The 14,215-nt window shown below is 43.8% G+C and overlaps 1 protein-coding gene across 20 annotated transcripts in view; it reads left to right on the top strand.

Annotated features, from left to right (window-relative positions):
* Positions 1–13,652, top strand: part of MPPE1 (metallophosphoesterase 1) — a 58,284-nt gene extending 44,632 nt beyond the window's left edge. For 16 of the 20 annotated variants that reach the window (XM_058692746.1, XM_058692741.1, XM_058692735.1 and 13 more), the window contains 9 exons: positions 1,495–1,877; positions 5,049–5,157; positions 7,776–7,879; positions 8,522–8,596; positions 10,443–10,551; positions 10,691–10,759; positions 10,845–10,967; positions 11,667–11,807; positions 12,819–13,652. In XM_058692746.1, coding sequence (XP_058548729.1) covers positions 1,609–1,877; positions 5,049–5,157; positions 7,776–7,879; positions 8,522–8,596; positions 10,443–10,551; positions 10,691–10,759; positions 10,845–10,967; positions 11,667–11,807; positions 12,819–13,001 — 1,182 coding nt within the window. In that variant the 5' untranslated portion in view covers positions 1,495–1,608 and the 3' untranslated portion in view covers positions 13,002–13,652. Of the gene's footprint in view, positions 1–548; positions 705–1,494; positions 1,878–5,048; positions 5,158–7,775; positions 7,880–8,521; positions 8,597–10,442; positions 10,552–10,690; positions 10,760–10,844; positions 10,968–11,666; positions 11,808–12,818 lie in introns of those variants that run through there. The other 4 variants (XM_058692748.1, XM_058692749.1, XM_058692750.1 and 1 more) reach the window with 4 other exon arrangements.
* The last annotated feature ends 563 nt before the right edge of the window (positions 13,653–14,215 follow it).

The following is a 14,215-nucleotide window of genomic DNA, read 5'->3' as shown; positions in this document are numbered from 1 at the left end:
GGCTTACATGCAAACATGAACAGCTCTGGAAACGGAATTTTGCAGACATTGTTGTAGATCCTCCAGGAATGAGACTGTTCATGACCCCTTGTCTGTCAACCATATGAAGGTTCCTGCATTCATCTTAGAACATCATTTCCCCAGAAAGGGCTTTTCTGTATATATTAGCTCAGTGAGCATCTGTGGTCAATGTCTCTCATAGCCCCCACCCACTCTGAGACTTCTGGAGTTTTTCCCATATCTGAGTTCTCTGCAGCCACCAGGTCACTACCCTTTAAGATCCTCATCCTTTTTTTTTTTTTCTTTTTTTTAATGTTTATTTATTTATTTTTGAGAGAGAGAGAGAGATAGAGCGCACGTGCGCACACACACAAGCAAGGGAGGGGCAAAGAGAGAGGGAGGCACAGGATCCGAAGCAGGCTCCAGGCTCCGAGCTGTCAGCACAGAGCCTGACACGGGGCTTGAACCCATGAACTGTGCGATCATAACCTGAGCCAAAGTTGGATGCTTAACTGAGTGAGCCACCTAGGCGCCCCTAAGATCCTCATCTTGAGCATAAGAGGAAGAACTTTAGTAGCATTCCACTTTTTCTTTTTTTTAAGTGGACTTCACTCCCCTCCCATTGCAAGGTTCAACTCACAACTGTGACACAAAGACCTGAGCTGAAATCAAGAGTTAGACGCTTAACTGAGTGAGCCACCAAGGTGCACCGCTCCCTGACCCCACCCTCCCCACCAACATGCCACTTTTTAAAGCCCATTTCAGGTCGTCCATGTACCAGCCTTTCTCTTCATATGTGTCAAAAGTAAATGCTTTTTTTTTTTTTTAAATAGGATGCAAAGTTCATTTATGATTCCAAAAATCCATAAACATTTTAAAGTTTCCCATAGAGAAACCATGGCACATAAATGTCTTCTGACAGAAGGCCATCCAGAATTTTAAGGCCGATTTGCAAGTGAAAACCCATGTTTGTGAAACATATAATCCGAATGCATCATTGACAGATGTGTGCTCTGTGAGGCTCCGAGCCTAGAGTGGAATGGATTGCTCGGATCCCTGAAGCACATTGTCTGTGAATATTCACTTCTTTTGTGGAAAAGCAGTGTGGAAAAGTGATGAATTCATACCAGAGGCAATGCAATGCAGGGGGCTTCTGGCCTGTTGATTTGTAAGGTCCAGGAAGGGCAGTGAATCCTTTTGGGGTTCAAGTTACTCTTACTTAATATTTGTTGACTTTCCCTATTATGTGTCCTACCTTAACATTGTCTGGACAGATTGTTATTTAATGATTTCCAAAGTGGTAGTAAAACTTTTTCTAGCGGGAAGATCATTCTTCTAGCATAATCTGACATAGTATTCTTGTACAAGTATTGGACACTTCATGTATTTGGCAATATAGGTAGGATTCTGGAACTCATTAGTTCTTAAAAGAATGAGATAGTGTGTGTGGCATTATTACAGAACGTAATCCAATCATTTCTCTTTTCCCTGTAGGTACATGGCTAAGCCCTGGACACCTGCCGCACCTTATGCAGGATTCCACAGTCCCCCCTGGTGAATTCTTGATGGATTTCACTCCTGATTGCTGGCAATTCCTGGGCAGGAGAGATGGCCCTGATCAGGCTGGGGTTTGGAAGGCAGCATCTTTGTCTGTTAAGGAGGAGGAGTTTCTTGCTGTCGAAACTCATAGCCGTTGTCTTTGCTGCACTTCTATTCTGCGAATTTTTAATCTATTACTTAGTGATCTTTCGATGCGATTGGCCTGAGGTGAAAACTCCAGCCCACAACAGTGGACAAGAGACTCTGAAAGCCATGTTTTTGGCTGATACTCACTTGCTTGGGGAAATACGAGGCCATTGGCTAGACAAATTACGAAGGTAGGAGCTACAGTCAGAAATCTTTCTGATTCTGAATCTTTCTGGTAGAGAGTCTCTCTCCATAGGTCAAGGTACTCATTAGTTATTTTCTTCTCAAAGAAGGACACATGGGACATTGGACTTTTCCTTAAACATACCATTTGCTGAGCATCTGTTATTTAGAAGGACCCAGAATTTGGAAAGCAGGTCTGGGTTTGAGTCTTGTGACTTTGGACAGGTTACTAGGGCTCCTCCAAGCCTGTCTCTGCCTCCTTGTTAGTAACAGAGACCTTATGGGCTGTATGAGGAAAATGCCCACAGTAAGGTCCAGCACATGGGTATGGCCGGTCAAGGTAGGTTTCCCTTTTCTCCTGGGCAGGGGGAGAAACAGAGCTGGGTTGGTGGTCCTCTCTTGCAGGCAATGGTGTGTAGTTTATGATTTTATTTTTTTTAGTTATTTTTTATTTTTTTAATGTTTATTCTTGAGAAAGAGAGCATGAGCAGTGGAGGGACAGAGAGAGAGGGAGAGACAGAATCTGAAGCAGACTCCCAGCTCCAAGCTATCAGCACAGAGCCTGATGCAGGGCTCAGACTCATGAATTGTGAGATCATGACCTGAGCTGAAGTCAGACACTTAACTGACTGAGCCACCCAGGCGCCCCAATGGTGTGTAGTTTTGAGCCTACTTGAGCAGATATGTGGCTTTCACCCTGGGGAGAGGATCAGGTCCTGTCTATCCCACTTAGACCTGCCTAGCATAATCCATCTGCTTTCCCATCAGAAGACTTTTTAAAAAATTTAACTGTGATACAGTACACATAGCATGAAAGTTACCATCGTAAACAATTTTAAGTGTACATTTCAGTGACATCAAGTACATTCATATTGTTGTGCAACCATCACTGCCAGCCGTCTCTGGAACTTTTTCATCTTCCCAGGCTGAAACTTGGTCCTCATGAAATACTGACCCCTCCTTCCCCCTCCACCCCAGCCCCTGCAGCCACCATTCTACCTTCTCTCTCTATGGATGTCTCCACCCTAGGTTCCTCATATAAATGGAGTCATATAGTATTTGTCCTTTTGTGTCTGGCTTATTTCACTTAGCATGATGTCTTCAGGGTTCATCCATGTTGTGCATGTGTCAGAATTTCCTTCCCTTTTAAGGCTGCATAATATCCGTTGTATATGTAGACCACATTTTGTTTCTCCATTCACCTGTTGATGGATGCTTCCACTTTTGGCCATTGTGAAGAATGCCCACCGAAAGGCGACTGATGGGGCTTTCTACCCCAGGGCATCAGAGCTCTCTTCTTGTTCTTGGTGACGCACTACCCTGCCCCCTTTTCCTCATCATGACTGCATTTGTGCAGGTCTTTAACCTTTACTATCAGGAATATCCATGAGCACTTCGGATATGGAGGAACCTTACGTTGGGGGTGGGGAGGGGGTGAGATGTGTAATGTCCTTAGAGGTGAGTGACAAAGGCGAGACAAAAGAAGGAAAGATGGATGGGGCCTTCCTTCTTTACTCAGAGTTTTAAACCAAAGGAGGCATGAGATAGAGAAGGGCCAGGGTGAGATTTCCTTGGGCTTCATTTGGGTTTTACCAGTTGAGCTTTCTTCCCTGCCCTCCTGCTGCTGCTGTTTCTAGGTGCTTTCTTCTCCAGGGTGACTAACATTCAATCAAGAAAAACTGAGAAATGAATTTTGGGAGGTATCTTGAATGAAGGGGTGCACCACGCAGCAGTTTACATGGGGCCTGGCCAGTCTTCTCTGACCCCAAATTACCTTCCCCTATTTATGTGCCCCGGGATGTCACAGTCCCCTTGGGTAGAGGAAAAACAGCCAGGAGGATGCCTTAAAAAGGAGGAAGAATTGGAATCCTGAGGAATAGGACACAGGTCATAGTTGGTCAGGGAGAGGGGAGGGTGGGTCGAGAAAGCACTAACATGTTTGAACACCTATTGTGTGTTGGTGCTGTGCTGGGCACTTTACAAATGCTATCTCATGTAGGGGCGCCTGGGTGGTTCAGTCAGTTAAGCATCTGACTTCAGCTCAGGTCATGATCTCACAGTTCGTGAGTTTGAGTCCTGTGTCGGGTCCTGTGCTGACAACTCAGAGCCTGGAGCCTGCTTCGGATTCTGTGTCTCCCTCTCTCTCTGCCTCTCCCCTGCTCACACTCTCTCTTTCTCTAAAATAAATAATAAAACACTAAAAAAAACACCAAACCCCAAAACAAAAAACAGATGCTATCTCATTTAATCCCATAACTGTCTTATGAGAGACATAGGTTTTATTATTACTGTCTACTAATGAAGAATAGAAATCAGAGAGAGTAGGCAGCATCCTCAAGGCCACACAAGTGGTTAATGGGTGCAGCTGGAGTGCCTGTCAGGTTCTAGATCCCCAGCTCTTTTCATTTACTTGTCTTACCAATGGGATGATTTCTTGGATGTCGGAAGTCTCTAGGATTTACAGTTTTGGTATTAGCTAGTCTGATTCTCTCATTATCTCCTCCCAATTCTGAAGGCACGTAGGAAGTTGAGGTCCCTTCAAGAAGAAAGTGAAACTTAAGCCAGATGCTATCATCTCCTTGGTGTGGTGCAAAATCAGTCTATGCGAGGCATCTTTGGAAGCTGCGTTGAGCCCTCCCTGACCTCCCGGGCTGTCATGAGGGATGGCTTCTGGGGTACAGTGTGTGTGGGGCCTGATCTGTGGGTGTCACATAGGGGGAAGTCAGCCTTTAAGATGTGTGGGCGGGGCAGTCCGACTCCCCGGGGGCTGTTGTTCCCCACATTTAATCAGATATGGACTCTGACCCTTCCAAGCATGGATGGGAAGCAGGGGTGGGGCCATGAAGGAGAATGGGACCATTCAGTTTCCTTTTTTAATTTTTATTCTTAAATATTTATTTGAGAGAGACAGCATGCATGCGCAAGTGTGAGCAAGTGCGGGAGGAGCAGAGAGAGGAGAGAGAATCCCAAGGAGGCACCACGCTGTCAGCGCAGAGCCCAATGCAAGGCTTGAACCCACGAACTGTGAGGTCATGACCTGAGCCAAAATCAGAAGTCAGAAGTTTAACCAACTGAGCCATGCAGGCGACCCTCAGCTCACTTTTTAAATGGCCCATAAGACAGATTTGGGCTCTCCTAAGAAACAGACTGATGCTGTGCTTTTTCCTGTTGGCCTCAAGGGAGTGGCAAATGGAGAGAGCCTTCCAGACAGCTCTATGGTTGTTGCAGCCAGAAGTCGTCTTCATCCTAGGGGACATCTTTGATGAAGGGAAGTGGAGCTCCCCCCAGGTAGGACCCTATGATCCGGGCACCCTCATCCCATCCTGCTTTCAGGGTGCAGCACAGGCAGCCCAGAAAATCCATGAAGCAGTATCAGTGAGAGTTGGAAGTTTTGCTTACTACCAATATTAAAAATGTATCGTCTATCTTGAAGGTCATTAGGATCTGTACCTTGAGTTAAGCTAATCTTAGACAGTTGATCCTTGAACAATGCCAGGTTAGGGGTGCTGACCTTGTGTAGTCAAATATCTGTGGATAAGTTTTGCTTCTCCTCAAACTTAGCTACTAATGTCCCACTATTGACCGGAAGCCTTACTGTTAACATAATTAGCACATATTTTTTTATGTTACATGTATTCTATACTGTATTCTCTCAATAAAGTAAGCTAAGAGAAGAAAATGTTATGAAGAAAATCTTAAGGAAGAGAAAATACATTTATAGTATGGTCCTGTCTTTATATCTATATATATAGTATATATATACAGTATATATAATATATATATATTATATATATATAGTATATATATATAGTATGGTCCTGTCTATATCCACATATGGGTCGACCCACACAGTTCAAATTCTTCTTGTTCAAATATCAATGGTATTTGTTTATGTAGGAAATAGGTAGTTTAGTCAGACCTTACTTTGTTGGAATGTGTATTCCCATGATCCTCTCAGAAAGGGAAAAAGAGGCAAGGTGGGTGCAAAGTTGCTTTTCAGCAGAATTACAGAATGCATATGGAAATATAATTTGACTTAATGCTCTTTTATTTAACCACGAAATTATGAGAACTGTGCTATAAAAGTTACTTGCTACTCTCCTTTTTCTTTCTTCTGAGGGAGAGGTGCAGAAGGGGCCTTGGGGGCCTGGTGTGAGGCTACTGTGCCTGTAGGGGTCTCCATCTGGGTAGTGAGGTGGCATAAGCCTTTCCATCACCAAAGAGAAAGGCTGTTCTCACCCTAGCTGTCAAAATATTTGGCTTATTATATTCCTGGAATTAATGGAAAAAAAGAAAAAAGCTGTTTTGCTGCTTAGTTGAAAATGTTTAGTCACAAATGGTTTTTAGAAGGGATTTTGGAGGGTGGGATATTTTTAAAAAAATCCATTGGCATTTCCCAGGATAACCCAAAAGGCATACAAAGAAGGTCTTGGTCCAGATCTGATAGAAACCCACTATTTATAAGGTTGCCTTGTTCGTTAGAATCTAGTCTGTAATTAGATATAAGGTAATGGAAATACTATATGCAACAAATAACTAGTTATAAAATGAGGTTGGATATACATGTTGCTTTTGCATGTTGGATATGCGACAAATAACTAGTTATAAAATGAGGTTGATGTACATGTTGCTTTTGCTTAATTTTGAAAATTAAGGGCAGCATTTTATGTTTTTATGTTTTTCTAACTTTATGTTATTCTAACTTTATTTTTATTTTTTAGTGTTCTTTAAAAAATGTTTACTTTGAGAGAGTGAGTGGGGAAGGGGAAGGGGCAGAGAGTGAGGTGAAGAAAGAGAATCCCAAGCAGGCTCTGTGCTATTAGCTCAGAGCCCAATGTGGGGCTCAATCCCATGACCCTGGGATCATGACCTGAGCCCAAATCAAGTCAGATGCTCAACGACTGAGCCACCCAGGTGCCCCTATGTTATTCTACCTTTAAATGTTATATGTTAAAGTGAAGTCTTTGTAAATGTATTGAAGGACTCTCTATCCAGCATATTTCTCTAGCGTGGACCTTATTTAAAACTTTTAGGATAAAGTTAATTACTATTCAACTAAGTATTGTCTTCCTAGTGTTTGTCCAAGTGATGTTTTTAGGCTTAATAAAAGTCAGAATGATACAAACCTAATTCTCAAGCTTTAATAGTTAAAGCAAATGTCAGCAGAATCTTGAAATATTTGTTGGATTTTGTCTTTCCCCCACATCCCATCCGTTCTCATTCCCACAGTTGTAACCATGGAGAAATGCTAAGATGAGGGATGTACTCATCCTTGTTTTGGTTGAGACACACAAATTTGCTTGGCATTTCCTAAGAGCCTCTTCTTACAATGTGTCCAGATCTGGAGTGATCATCAGCCTGGAGTCCATGGTTGGGCTTTGGGGGATCTTTTCAGGGGATCTTAAAACAATGGATGTATGAATCAAATATTTTGAGGATTGCCATCTAATGTTTTAATACGGGGGAATATAATTTAAATTTTTTTCAATGTTTATTTATTTTTGAGAGAGAGAGAAAGAGAGACAGAATGTGAGTGGGGGAGAGGCAGAGAGTGAGAGGGAGACAGAATCTGAAGCTCTGAGCTGTCAGCACAGAGCCTGACGTGGGGCTTGAACTCACGAACCGTGAGATCATGACCTGAGCTGAAGTCAGACGCTTAACCGACTGAGCCACCCAGGTGCCCCTGGGGGAGTATCACTTAATTAAAGTTGGCATCAGATTAAATAAAATATTAAGTCTTAGAAAAAGAAGTATGACATAGAATTGGAAATTCTAAGTTCTACATTAGCTCTATGAGCGTCTGATTTGGACAGGGTAATTAACTTATCAGAATAAGGAGCATATATTTTTAGCCACAGGGAAGAGAGGTTTCTGTAGCTCTCAGCAGTGACCTGTTTTTCCCACAGGCCTGGGCAGATGATGTGGAGCGGTTTCAGAAAATATTCAGACACCCACGTCATGTGCTGCTGAAGGTGGTTGCTGGCAACCATGACATTGGCTTCCACTATCAGTAAGTAGTTCAGTGAAGCATTGCATCCTGAGGGCTCTCGTTAACTGTAACTTTAAACCTACCATTCTGGTGAAAGCCTTACTTATGCTGTGTGGGGGACATTTGTTGCCCTTGAATGATGTAAGCCCAGGAGCATAAACTCCACAAGGGCAAAGATTTTTGTCTTGGCACTTGTATACCCTTAACAAATCTCTGTTGAATAAATGATTTGTATGTGCCCTTGGGGGATTCTGACTTGAAACTTACATTTAATGACCAATTGTTTTCTTTGGGACTCAGAAAACAAGACCATTTACACTTTTGTAAATGGCATTTATATAGTGCTTATGATGTGCCAGCCTGTTTTAAGCGCTTTACTTCCTTATAGTAACTCATTTAATCTTTCTGATGGTCCTGCTATTTTAACCATTGTGCTGGTGAGGAAACTGAGGCTCTGGGGACTAAGTCACTTGCCCCAGTCTTTACAGTCAGTCAGTGGTGGAGCTGAGATTTGCACCTGATAGCCTGGGCCAGCTGGAGCTCTCACCTCAAAAAGCTAGTCTGGCACTCAAATCCTGGGTTATTTCTTGTGTTTATGCTGAGTCTGAAGAGGTGCTAAGATGGCTTGCTCTGAAAAATGTTTCTTTTTACAATTGAACGTAGGATGAGCACATACAAAATAAAACGATTTGAGAAAGTTTTCAACCCTGAAAGGCTGTTTTCTTGGAAAGGAATTAAGTGAGTATTATTTGTGAATTAAAAAAAAATTTTTAACGCTCATTTATTTTTGAGAGACAGACAGATACAGAGCATGAGTAGGGGAGGGGCGGAGAGAGAGAGGGAGACACCGTATATGAAGTAGGCTCCCAGGCTCCGAGCTGTCAGCACAGAGCCTGATGTGGAGCTTGAACTCATGAACTGTGAGATCATGACCTGAGCCAAAGTCTGACACTTAACCAACTGAGCCACCCAGGCACCCCTATTTGTGAATTCTTAAGAAGCCCTTCAGTCCTTGGAAACTTAATTTTTTAAGGGAACTGTCTTCGCCTGCCACACCGGGCTCTGTGTGGCGTGGTTTACGGTTTCTGATGAAGGCACCACAGGCCTCATCCTGCCTGACGGTCACTGTCAGAGTCACCAGCCTGGTGGACCAGCCAGTCTCTGACTTTGCCTAGCCACCGAGGGCATCGTCTTCCTGTGTGCCGTGTCTCTGGGTGATAGAGATTCCATCAGGCCACTTTGTAGAGGAGTATATTTCATTTGTTCAAAATGTACTTGTTTCCCTTTATAAAGGATACTATTGACATCATGTTATCCCAGGATTGGGTGCAGGTGTGTCCACTGTACTGTGTAGCTGTGTGCCCCATCCCCACGCCCATCAGCCTTGATCTGTGGACCAAAGTGTCCCAGCCCTTTTGTCTGACCACAAATGAGCACCTGCTCTCCTTCTGCATGGCCATTTTCGTGCTGTGTCTGGACCCTGTCGAGTCCATGTGTATGTTTGCAGCACAGTGGATGAGACCATATATGGTGTTCTAGTTGCAGACCTAGTGGAGAGAAAAAAGGTGGGAGAGGAAGGCTCTTCCTCTTTAGGTCATGGCCCCCATGGGTTTCCAGCACTTGTGACTTTGGCCGTGATAGCTCACTGGGCCCGTCTCAAGAGATGATCTGTGACACTCCCAGAGACCAGGTCGGGGGTTCTCTACAAATGCTCGCTCTTTCCCTCCCTTTGCCCATAGGACTAAGTTTCTAGTAGCGTCCTTTCCTGAGTTATATGAAGACTTGACATAGTTGTAGTTCTTTTTCCCTAGGGAGTAGAGTTTAGGAAACTTGAAGTGCACTGACCATATTTCAGATCATTTAGTTAGCTCCTTCTCACTAAAATTCTTTAAATTTCAAGCAATCTTTACTGACAGGTGCCTTCTTCGCGCCCAGTTGATACGTGTGTAGGAGATGAAAGCGTATTTAATGGGAGTCTATAAAAATATAATTAAGGTAAAGTGGTTGTAAAGGGCAACCAAAACTGACTTTATCATCATCCTAATTTGGGATTATCCATACCAGTTAGCTGTGACCTGCAAACCCCCTCCCACCCTGCCTTGTTTTCTGCGTGCACAGATGTTAGCAAATGTTGCCTGTGGTTTGCTTTATGTAATAATAACAGTATCTAACCTTTACCGAGTACTTCCTAGTGGCAGGCTTGGTGGTAGTATTTCATTCCGTCCCTACCACAAGTCAGTGGAATGGGTGTGCTATTATATCCCTGTCTTTTCACGTGGTCAGATGCGAGGCTCAGTGGTAGTCTGACCTCAGAGCTTCTGTAATCTGGGATTTCTGAAAGTTCAAGGTTAAAAATCTTCTTATGATGTCTTAGACTCCACTCCCAGTATACTGCTGTTTTGTTTTCTTAACTCAACTCGTACCTAAAAACATAGATTAGTCGAGTGGAGATTTAAAGCTGTTCTGGAGCATGTTTCTTCACACTATGGGTGCTTTCCTTTTGCTTCATGGGAACAGCATTGTGAGAAGACAGTACACGGGAAGCCCAGTGGCCCTGACTCTCTGCCTCCTCCCTCTGTCTCAGTTTTGTGATGGTCAACAGTGTTGCCCTGGAAGGGGATGGCTGCAACCTTTGCTCTGAAGCAGAAGCTGAAATTATCGACATTTCTCACAAACTGAATTGCTCCCGAGAGGTAGGAGAGCATCTGAATGCACAGGTGCTTCTGTTCTGGCATCTTCTGCGGTGTGGTTGCTGCACTTTGTGTTTTGTCCACCTCTCAGTTCCCTCTTCCCTTCCTGCTGGGGTTGCCGGGTTAACTGATTCCTCCCCAGCAGGAACATCACTCCAGCAGGTGCATAGATGAGCAGCCGCTGCCGGCGTCAGCCCCGGTCCTTCTGCAGGTGAGCCGGGAGAAGGTGGCTCTGCATATCTGGTGGACCAACCAGGGCCTTCTGGTCACATCTGACCGTCTCTAAATCCTGGCAGCATTTCCCCCTTTACCGGAGAAGCGATGCTAATTGCTCCGGGGACGACGCCGCACCTCTGGAAGAGCGGGACATCCCCTTTAAGGAGAGATACGATGCACTTTCCCGGGAGGCCTCACAAAAGGTTTGCTGTGGACCCCGATGCCCCCCAACAGACAGACAGATGGCTGTCACAGTTAGCCACCTGAGGGTGGAGGGCAGGGCTTTGGCAACATCAGCTTTTCCTATCACCCTTTTGTCCCTCCCGCCCCCCAACCCCAGTACTTCTACTGCCTAGTATCAAGTTAATGAACATCCTCAGCTTTAAGAAACTTTATTCGAAGTTTTTTCCACCAATTTAAAGGTATTTGGAAATGTGAATGGAACTTAGAGTTAACTTTGGGGGCTTAGGATGTGCTGACTTAGATGTATTTATATAATACAAATATGTATTTATATATTACACAAATATGTATTGTATAATACTTAAATTGTAATTATGATATATAAGTATATGAAAATATTTTTGTTATTTTATAAATAAAACGATGTAAATATTTATATCATATAAATACATATTTGTGTAATGTATGATATGCTGTACTATGTGATAAGATACAAATATATTTATAAAATACATTTACAAAAATATTTATAAAAATATAAAATCTGCAATGAGAAGGATAGATTTTCCCTAAAAGCTCGAACTTACTTTTGATAGGATTTTAAGAAAAAAATGAAGCATTCTACCAAGTAGGGATTTTATATTCATGTTACTGAATATGGGCCCCGATGGGGCTCTGTCAGAGCACTAACCACCTATGCTGTCCCCCGGGTGCGGTAGCTGCTCTGGTGGCTCCGGCCGCGGCTGGTCCTGAGCGGCCACACGCACAGCGCCTGCGAGGTGCTCCACGGGGCGGGGACCATGGAGATCAGCGTGCCATCTTTCAGTTGGAGGAACAGAAACAACCCCAGTTTCATCATGGTAATGTGGACGTTTATTTTCATCTGAAAGCTTTCATATAAGTATTGACATCAACACAGTAATCAACTATTTAATTGCTGCGATCCGTAAACACATACAAAAGCTGTAAATACAAACTTCCCCTGCTCCACACGTGCACTTAGTTTGATACACTGACCCCTGTCTAAACACCTCCCTGGGGACAAATAAACATGGCATTGCTCCTGTGAGGGGGGCGGGGGGCATCTTACAGAGTGTTTCCTCTCCAGGGACAGCGCTGTTCTCAGGTCTGAGGCTCTGCGTTTTTAATTTTCTAAGGAAACAGGATCATGTCTTCATTAGCCATACTCCATCATCTTGTCTTAGGTTCCAAACGTGCCCATTTGCTCTGGCAGAAAAAGGCTACGGCTCTTGTAAGTTGGCTCAAGATGTTTCAATTAGTGGCCACCTGGTGTTTATTTTACCCAGGTCATAATGCTTTTATGTCAGGTACTTTTACTTCATGAAAAGGTGGGGAAACCCTCATGTTTTCAGATTCAGAGTAAACGAAACCATTTCCCAGTGTCATTCCGCACAGCAAACATGTCTACAGAAAAACCCATTGAGGTGCCCCCGGCACATGCATTTCTGGGTAACAGGTTGCTTACTTTAGCATCGAGTGCCATGAGAAATGGCCTTGTAGTCACTCCCCATCTCTCAATGGCCACTTACATAGATCTCCATGCCTCTTGTATCTCTGGCATGTATGCCCACTGCACTTTAGAGGAACCCATTGTGCCGGGGACTGGTTTCAACGGAGAGGTCAGCTCCACTCGGCACATTGGGAGCCTCCACGTTGTGTCTCCGATCAGTGCTTGGGGTGGGTGGCTGGCTCGTGGAAGCTGTGCCCCACAGTCTCAGGGGAGGAGAGCCACTTCCTGGCCTCACCTGAGGGGACCAAGAAGGCTGCGTCTCCTGTTTTGTCTAAGACTGGTGTGTTGGTGCTGCGGCAGGGCTCTCACTGCAGCATCACTATTCTCATTTCCTTTCCAGGGCATGTTGACCCCCACAGAGTACGCCCTTGCCAAGTGCTACCTCCCCTACGAGAACACCGTTCTGGCCACATACTGTGTAGCCATTGGGTTCCTTGTGGTCCTCATGTTAGCTCACTTTAAGCTCCTAGCCTCGCCTCTTCTCTTTGGTTGGAACTTGCTCAGAAAACTTAAGACAACGTAAAGCGCAGGAGACGCTTTTGCATTTCGTCACAAATAACAAAGGCAGGAAAACTGAACTCTGGGTAGTGCTCATGTGAGAAGGGGACAAAGGGGGTGGCAGTCTTTACACCCATCACAGGAACTGTAAATCACGGATGCGAACTCCTGCAAGGATAAATAGTTGACTGTACTGTTCTCATGCTATAACAATGGAACGTGTACTCTACAACAAGTCTGTTTTCTCATTTTATCAAATATATGTATAACCAAAGATCGTGTCTGTACAATATGTAAAAGCTATTAAAGTCTCACTTGCATGCACTATGCTGTCTGTCCTTCCCCAAGATGGAGCCGGCACCTGGGATTATGTGCGCACAAACACTGGGCTTGCTTCTGTCCCCCTACGAAGTGGGCCTCAGACTCCTATATATTATAAAGCTATGCACTTAAAATAAAAGTACAGACGCCACAAGCAGGAATATATTGTTTTCACAGACTTTTGTGCTTCTGTGCTCATTATGGAATCAGATTTTTAGCTAAGTGTAATTTTCTCTCCAGCAGGCCAAGCTGTTAAATCTGAATTTAATGTCTGTCCGTGATCAAAAGAAACCTGACAAAGAGCTGGGAAGGGGCTTTTGGTACTTAAAAATAAATATGTCTTGATAATTTGAAACCAGGTAAAACGTGTTCTTTTCCAAGAGTCCAACTCTGTGTTTGAAGAGGAAGTTGAGTTACTGCTGAGTGGTAACATATATAACAGTATGCAGCTTTTGCTTTTTGTGCATATGGGGGTGTGTGTGGCTCTTCAGTTCACATTTTATGTGGAAAGTGCAATGGAAACACAGTAATTTCTACTTTAGGTGTCTTTATGTGTCTCATTTCAGATCAGGGTTTTATGAAACAGGGAAGAGAGGTCCAGGAATTTAGGGATGCTGACATAAACGGTGTGCTTCTTACACTGACTATCTACAAAGTTATCCTTTCATTCATGGAAAAGTAGTATTTCAGTCTGGATGCATTTTTTTCTTTTTTCTTTTTTTTAGTCTGGATGCATTTATAAAGGATTACAAAATGCCTACTTATAGAGTAAACTTGACAATACTAAAGACTAAAAGGAAATGAAATCATGTCAGCGAGGCTGTCACCTCTGGGTTTGTATTGTTGAAATCCACCTTTGGACATCTTTGCAGATTATCTCGCACCTAAGGCAACGACCCTCAAAGTTGTGGCTGTGGG

The sequence above is a fragment of the Neofelis nebulosa genome, chromosome 11 (genome assembly GCF_028018385.1).
Source record: "Neofelis nebulosa isolate mNeoNeb1 chromosome 11, mNeoNeb1.pri, whole genome shotgun sequence".
Taxonomy (NCBI): Eukaryota; Metazoa; Chordata; class Mammalia; order Carnivora; family Felidae; genus Neofelis; species Neofelis nebulosa.
The sequence above is the reverse complement of the archived record's forward strand: the minus strand, read 5'-3'. Positions and strand labels throughout refer to the sequence as shown.